Below are 7,529 nucleotides of genomic sequence, written 5' to 3'. Positions count from 1 at the left end.
TGTGGTAACGTGGAGGTGGTGAGGCTTCGGGAGATGAGATATACACTGGTTACAACATGACAACACATCAGAAGGATGCACTGCAATGCAGGTCGGCATAATTTAATATCATGCATTTATCAGCAGTACCACCTGGGTGCGGTAGAGGGCAGTGTATACCCGGGGAGTCATGTCGGTCCGACACCTTCACCTGTGGTATCGTTTTTGGCACCATCTGTGGTTAAGGTAGACTAGCCCTAGTTTACCTGTGAAATTCATAGGCTTAAATGAGAGATCAAATTACAAAAATATATATATGTGACAAATTATTATTATTTTATCATCCAGTGAATTGATCGCAAAAAAAGTTGATTGTTTTTATCCTTCCTCTTTCACCACATTCTGGGGCGACAAATATTTCACCTGGATTTAAAAAATATATAGTTCTATATTTCAATAAACGATAATCCAGCTACTGTTACATTTCAATTCAAGGTTTTACTGTCATAATGCCACCAAATTGATAGTTGCTTGATGGTGTGACGTATGTTGGTGTCACTGTCACACGTAACAGGTTATTAAACCAGAGTTTAGCCGAGCTGTCATTGGTCGATAAATCCGTCCTCGCGCTTTCTGGCCCCTCTCACGCAATCTCTGACGCGCGGTCAACGGAATAGGCTACGGTCCCAGCCCCGGGTATACCTTTATACCTGTGTGATCACTTTTTTTTCCATGAACATTTCATACCTGGATTTTCTTCTTTAGGTCCGCGTATCGACTGACCGTAAACATGACAATTAGGACGCTGAGAGATTATGGTCAGCACTACCGACCACGGATGGCATGCCTAAAACATGTAGGTTAATTACCAATACGTTTATGTCATTTATCAGTACTTTTACATGTTTTGAGAAAAAGGTAATAGACTTTAGATAAACTAAAAGTTCACATCATGTCGATTGATTTGAGGTGTGCTGGTGATGCCTACTTGTTGATAGATTATTATAGTTTACAGTAAATTCACGAGGAGCCCCAAGATTGTTGTTTCAATTTCCCCTTCCATTTCTTAAAAAAAAACGAATCAATTGGTTTGTAAAAGTTAATTGTATAATGTTGTTTATTTATACAAGAGGTTCTAATTTGGTGGATTTGGCCATAATCCTGTTCCCATCCAATTACAAATGGAAATGGAACAGCTGGGAAGTCATCACGACTTTCAATGTGGTAGTCTGCATAGCGTCATCAAAAGATGCTACTAGACTCACGTTATTGTTTCATTCCCTGTAGGCTACTGTATATTTATTTTGTTCACAGCGAAGAGATTGTAAACCTCTCAGAGATCCAATCTAAATCTAACCTCTAAACAAGGCTTTCTTATACTTGTGGGTCAGGACTCAAAGTGGGCCCTGGGTAAATGTGGAGAGGTGGGTAGTGAGTTATGAGAATACATCTATAATCACCCACTATTTCTTCTTGATTCGGGTCGTTGTTGGACCGTTTGTGTCACAGGAGGACGGTCAATTTCTTATTTGGGTCTCAAGCTAAAAAGTTTAAGAACCCCTGCTCTAAACCAATTAGCTGCTTGGACAGCAGGGGGAAATGGCTCTGAGCCAATCAGGTCATCCACATCTCAGAAGTCAGGAGGTATCATACAGAACACATCACTATGACCTTTGACCTGATAGGACTGTTTTCTTCCATTTCGTTGAAACAAACCAAAGTGTATTTTGAGTCTGGGTGTCTCTCCCCCCAACATGTTCCAGGTGGAGGTGTTTGTGGTTGAGATGCAGGATCCTAAGAGTGGGGTAAAGGGTGCCGACCAGAAACTCAATGTAACCATTATTCCACACGTCATCAACGGTGAGTCACAGCACCAGATGGTCGCCCCACTGAGAGACATATCTCCTGTATGACAATGTTTTGTCCTAGATCCTTTTCCTGGTGGAGTGAAATATAACCACTGTAGCCATGTAGCAGGGCTGAAACAACCCAAACGTTCAACTGAAGCCAATAGAGAGCTAGGGTAGCGACGCTGCCCAGTAGGGGAAACAGTAGGGAAAACACCTCCCAACAATGCTACATTGTTGTTATTTTAAAAAAAAAGAATTCTGGGAAGTTGTGGGTAGTTTTTGGACAAGCTAAGATTCTAGAGCTGCGGCAGACTGTTTTGTAGACCGCCTGCTAGGCTTGCTACTGAAGGTTATATAAGACAGCTCTCAATTGGATCAGATCTGTGTGGGGGCTTTGTGCTCCCAAACTGCCCTCTAATCCCTGGCTAAGACCAGGGCCAGAGGGGAAAGGTCACACTTACATCCCAAATGGCACAGTGCACTGTGTAGACTTATGGGCGTGGTCTAAACTAGAGCACTATAGAGGGAATAATGTAGCAACATGGTCCTTCTTTCCCTTCATCTCCAGCCCTCCTGTTCATCCCAAATAGCACCCTATTCCCTACATAGTGCACTGCGTAGACTTATGGGTGTGGTCTAAACTAGAGCACTATAGAGGGAACAATGTAGCAACATGGTCCTTCCTTCCCTTCATCTCCAGCCCTCCTGTTCATCCCAAATAGCACCCTATTCCCTACATAGTGCACTACGTATCCTTATGGCCCCTGGTCCAAACTATATAGGAAATAGGGTGCCGTTTGGGCGAACAGGAGGGCTGGAGATGAAGGAAGGAAGGACCATGTGACAGACAGGAAATTGTCATCACAGTCATGGTACTTCCTGCTTCAGTGCTGGTTGTTATTGTGATTTGTAGTTTTTCATGACAAACAGACAGATACAGTGCCTTGCGAAAGTATTCGGCCCCCTTGAACTTTGCGACCTTTTGCCACATTTCAGGCTTCTAACAAAGATATAAAACTGTATTTTTTGTGAAGAATCAACAACAAGTGGGACACAATCATGAAGTGGAACGACATTTATTGGATATTTCAAACTTTTTTAACAAATCAAAAACTGAAAAATTGGGCGTGCAAAATTATTCAGCCCCTTTACTTTCAGTGCAGCAAACTCTCTCCAGAAGTTCAGTGAGGATCTCTGAATGATCCAATGTTGACCTAAATGACTAATGATGATAAATACAATCCACCTGTGTGTAATCAAGTCTCCGTATAAATGCACCTGCACTGTGATAGTCTCAGAGGTCCGTTAAAAGCGCAGAGAGCATCATGAAGAACAAGGAACACACCAGGCAGGTCCGAGATACTGTTGTGAAGAAGTTTAAAGCCGGATTTGGATACAAAAATATTTCCCAAGCTTTAAACATCCCAAGGAGCACTGTGCAAGCGATAATATTGAAATGGAAGGAGTATCAGACCACTGCAAATCTACCAAGACCTGGCCGTCCCTCTAAACTTTCAGCTTATACAAGGAGAAGACTGATCAGAGATGCAGCCAAGAGGCCCATGATCACTCTGGATGAACTGCAGAGATCTACAGCTGAGGTGGGAGACTCTGTCCATAGGACAACAATCAGTCATATATTGCACAAATCTGGCCTTTCAAATCAAATCAAATTTATTTATATAGCCCTTCGTACATCAGCTGATATCTCAAAGTGCTGTACAGAAACCCAGCCTAAAACCCCAAACAGCAAACAATGCAGGTGTAAAAGCACGGTGGCTAGGAAAACTCCCTAGAAAGGCCAAAACCTAGGAAGAAACCTAGAGAGGAACCGGGCTATGTGGGGAGGCCAGTCCTCTTCTGGCTGTGCCGGGTAGAGATTATAACAGAACATGACCAAGATGTTCAAATGTTCATAAATGACCAGCATGGTCAAATAATAATAAGGCAGAACAGTTGAAACTGGAGCAGCAGCACAGTCAGGTGGACTGGGGACAGCAAGGAGCCATCATGTCAGGTAGTCCTGGGGCACGGTCCTAGGGCTCAGGTCCTCCGAGAGAGAGAAAGAAAGAGAGAATTAGAGAGAGCATATGTGGGGTGGCCAGTCCTCTTCTGGCTGTGCCGGGTGGAGATTATAACAGAACGTGGCCAAGATGTTCAAATGTTCATAAATGACCAGCATGGTTGAATAATAGTAAGGCAGAACAGTTGAAACTGGAGCAGGAGCATGGCCAGGTGGACTGGGGACAGCAAGGAGTCCTCATGTCAGGTAGTCCTGGGACATGGTCCTAGGGCCCAGGCCAGTTGAAACTGGAGCAGCAGCATGGCCAGGTGGACTGGGGACAGCAAGGAGTCATCATGTCAGGTAGTCCTGGGGCATGGTCCTAGGGCTCAGGTCCTCCGAGAGAGAGAAAGAAAGAGAGAAGGAGAGAATTAGAGAACGCACACTTAGATTCACACAGGACACCTGAATAGGACAGGAGAAGTACTCCAGATAAACAAACTGACCCTAGCCCCCCGACACAAACTACTGCAGCATAATGGAAGAGTGGCAAGAAGAAAGCCATTTCTTAAAGATATCCATAAAATGTGTTGATTAAAGTTTGCCACAAGCCACCTGGGAGACACACCAAACATGTGGAGGAATGTGCTCTGGTCAGATGAAACCAAAATTGAACTTTTTGGCAACATTGCAAAACGTAATGTTTGGCGTAAAAGCAACACAGCTCATCACCCTGAACACATCATCCCCACTGTCAAACATGGTGGTGGCAGCATTATGGTTTGGGCCTGCTTTTCTTCAGCAGGGACAGGGAAGATGGTTAAAATTGATGGGAAGATGGATGGAGCCAAATACAGGACCATTCTGGAAGAAAACCTGATGGAGTCTGCAAAAGACCTGAGACTGGGACGGATATTTGTCTTCCAACAAGACAATGATCCAAAACATAAAGCAAAATCTACAATGGAATGGTTCAAAAATAAACATATCCAGGTGTTAGAATGGCCAAGTCAAAGTCCAGACCTGAATCCAATCGAAGATCTGTGGAAAGAACTGAAAACTGCTGTTCACAAATGCTCTCCATCCAACCTCACTGAGCTCGAGCTGTTTTGCAAGGAGGAATGGGAAAAAATTTCAGTCTCTCGATGTGCAAAACTGATAGAGACATACCCCAAGCGACTTACAGCTGTAATCGCAGCAAAAGGTGGCGCTACAAAATATTAACTTAAGGGGGCTGAATAATTTTGCACGCCCAATTTTTCAGTTTTTGATTTGTTAAAAAAGTTTGAAATATCCAATAAATGTCGTTCCACTTCATGATTGTGTCCCACTTGTTGTTGATTCTTCACAAAACAATACAGTTTTATATCGTTATGTTTGAAGCCTGAAATGTGGCAAAAGGTCACAAAGTTCAAGGGGGCCGAATACTTTCGCAAGGCACTGGATATATACTGATCAATCTAATCACAAGTTAAGCTATACGGCATAAACTCCTGCACATTGTTATCAAGTGGATGGATTCTGCACTGTGTCTGAGCCAGGTACTATCTTCAACAGGTAGTCTGTGTGTAGACCAGGCCTGTGAGAGCCAGGTACTACCTTCAACAGGTAGTCTGTGTGTAGACCAGGCCTGTGAGAGCCAGGTAGTACCTTCAACAGGTAGTCTGTGTGTAGACCAGGCCTGTGAGAGCCAGGTAGTACCTTCAACAGGTAGTCTGTGTGTAGACCAGGCCTGTGTCTGAGCCAGGTCGTACCTTCAACAGGTAGTCTGTGTGTAGACCAGGCCTGTGAGAGCCAGGTAGTACCTTCAACAGGTAGTCTGTGTGTAGACCAGGCCTGTTAGAGCCAGGTAGTACCTTCAACAGGTAGTCTGTGTGTAGACCAGGCCTGTGAGAGCCAGGTAGTACCTTCAACAGGTAGTCTGTGTGTAGACCAGGCCTGTGAGAGCCAGGTAGTACCTTCAACAGGTAGTCTGTGTGTAGACCAGGCCTGTGAGAGCCAGGTAGTACCTTCAACCGGTAGTCTGTGTGTAGACCAGGCCTGTGAGAGCCAGGTCGTGAACCGGTAGTCTGTGTAGACCAGGCCTGTGAGAGCCAGGTAGTACCTTCAACAGGTAGTCTGTGTGTAGACCAGGCCTGTGTCTGAGCCAGGTCGTACCTTCAACAGGTAGTCTGTGTGTAGACCAGGCCTGTGAGAGCCAGGTAGTACCTTCAACAGGTAGTCTGTGTGTAGACCAGGCCTGTGTCTGAGCCAGGTCGTACCTTCAACAGGTAGTCTGTGTGTAGACCAGGCCTGTGTCTGAGCCAGGTCGTACCTTCAACAGGTAGTCTGTGTGTAGACCAGGCCTGTGAGAGCCAGGTAGTGCCTTCAACAGGTAGTCTGTGTGTAGACCAGTCCTGTGAGAGCCAGCTCACAGATTTCATGCTGTGAAGATCAATATTCACTTGTCATCCATCACACAGGGCAGGACATTCTAGCATGGATTGTCACCAAAATGAAGGTTACCACAGAAGGTAAGCAACTGGATTCTAAGAATGGATTCTGCTGGGTAATTATATCAATTAATCCAACACAATTAAGGTATATTTTTTAATGTAATTATTACTTCATTACCATGTTATTATGCAAGCAAGTCACTAGTAGTTAAAGGCTGTAAACTAAAGTATAACCAAGAGCTTTGATAATATATGAACTCACCCTTCTCTCCTCTCCTCCCCCCCTTCCTCTCCTCCCCCTCCTCTCACCCCCTCTTCTCTTCCCCCTCCCTCCACCAGAGGCCCAGGCGTTTGGGACCATGCTGGTGGCCTACGGGTACATCTACCCCCTCCAGAACCACAGGAAGTTGGTCCTGGTCCCCGACAGCACCCTCTACCGCTTCCAGGTACCTGCCTGTAACTACCTGTGTCTATCTCCCTGTATCTCCCTGTAAATACCTGTGTCTATCTCCCTGTAACTACCTGTGTCTATCTCCCTGTAAATACCTGTGTCTATCTCCCTGTAACTACCTGTGTCTATCTCCCTGTAACTACCTGTGTCTATCTCCCTGTAACTATCTGTGTCTCTTTACCTGTGTCTATCTCCCTGTAACTACCTGTGTCTATCTCCCTGTAACTACCTGTGTCTATCTCCCTGTAAATACCTGTGTCTATCTTTACCTGTGTCTATCTCCCTGTAAATACCTGTGTCTATCTTTACCTGTGTCTATCTCCCTGTAACTACCTGTGTCTATCTCCCTATAACTACCTGTGTCTATCTCCCTGTAACTACCTGTGTCTATCTTTACCTGTGTCTATCTCCCTGTAACTACCGGTGTCTATCTTTACCTGTGTCTATCTCCCTGTAACTACCTGTGTCTATCTCCCTGTAACTACCTGTGTCTATCTCCCTATAACTACCTGTGTCTATCTCCCTGTAACTACCTGTGTCTATCTTTACCTGTGTCTATCTCCCTGTAACTACCTGTGTCTATCTTTACCTGTGTCTATCTCCCTGTAACTACCTGTGTCTATCTTTACCTGTGTCTATCTCCCTGTAACTACCTGTGTCTATCTTTACCTGTGTCTATCTCCCTGTAACTACCTGTGTCTATCTTTACCTGTGTCTATCTCCCTGTAACTACCTGTGTCTATCTCCCTGTAACTACCTGTGTCTATCTCCCTGTAACTACCTGAGTCTATCTCCCTGTAACTACCTGTGTC

The 7,529-nt window shown here is 44.8% G+C and overlaps 1 protein-coding gene across 3 annotated transcripts in view; it reads left to right on the top strand.

Moving 5' to 3' along the window:
* Window positions 1-637: 637 nt before the first annotated feature.
* Window positions 638-7,529, top strand: part of LOC124020485 (regulator of G-protein signaling 9-like) — a 28,985-nt gene continuing 22,093 nt past the window's right edge. For all 3 annotated transcript variants that reach the window (XM_046335734.1, XM_046335733.1, XM_046335732.1), the window contains exons 1-4: window positions 638-835; window positions 1,743-1,839; window positions 6,294-6,344; window positions 6,606-6,712. In XM_046335734.1, the coding sequence (XP_046191690.1) occupies window positions 770-835; window positions 1,743-1,839; window positions 6,294-6,344; window positions 6,606-6,712 (321 nt within the window). In that variant the 5' untranslated portion in view covers window positions 638-769. The remainder of the gene's footprint in view (window positions 836-1,742; window positions 1,840-6,293; window positions 6,345-6,605; window positions 6,713-7,529) is intronic.

Source organism: Oncorhynchus gorbuscha, unplaced genomic scaffold (assembly GCF_021184085.1).
Source record: "Oncorhynchus gorbuscha isolate QuinsamMale2020 ecotype Even-year unplaced genomic scaffold, OgorEven_v1.0 Un_scaffold_831, whole genome shotgun sequence".
Classification (NCBI taxonomy): Eukaryota; Metazoa; Chordata; class Actinopteri; order Salmoniformes; family Salmonidae; genus Oncorhynchus; species Oncorhynchus gorbuscha.
Note: the sequence above shows the minus strand (reverse complement) of the source record. Positions and strands in the feature narration are given on the sequence as shown.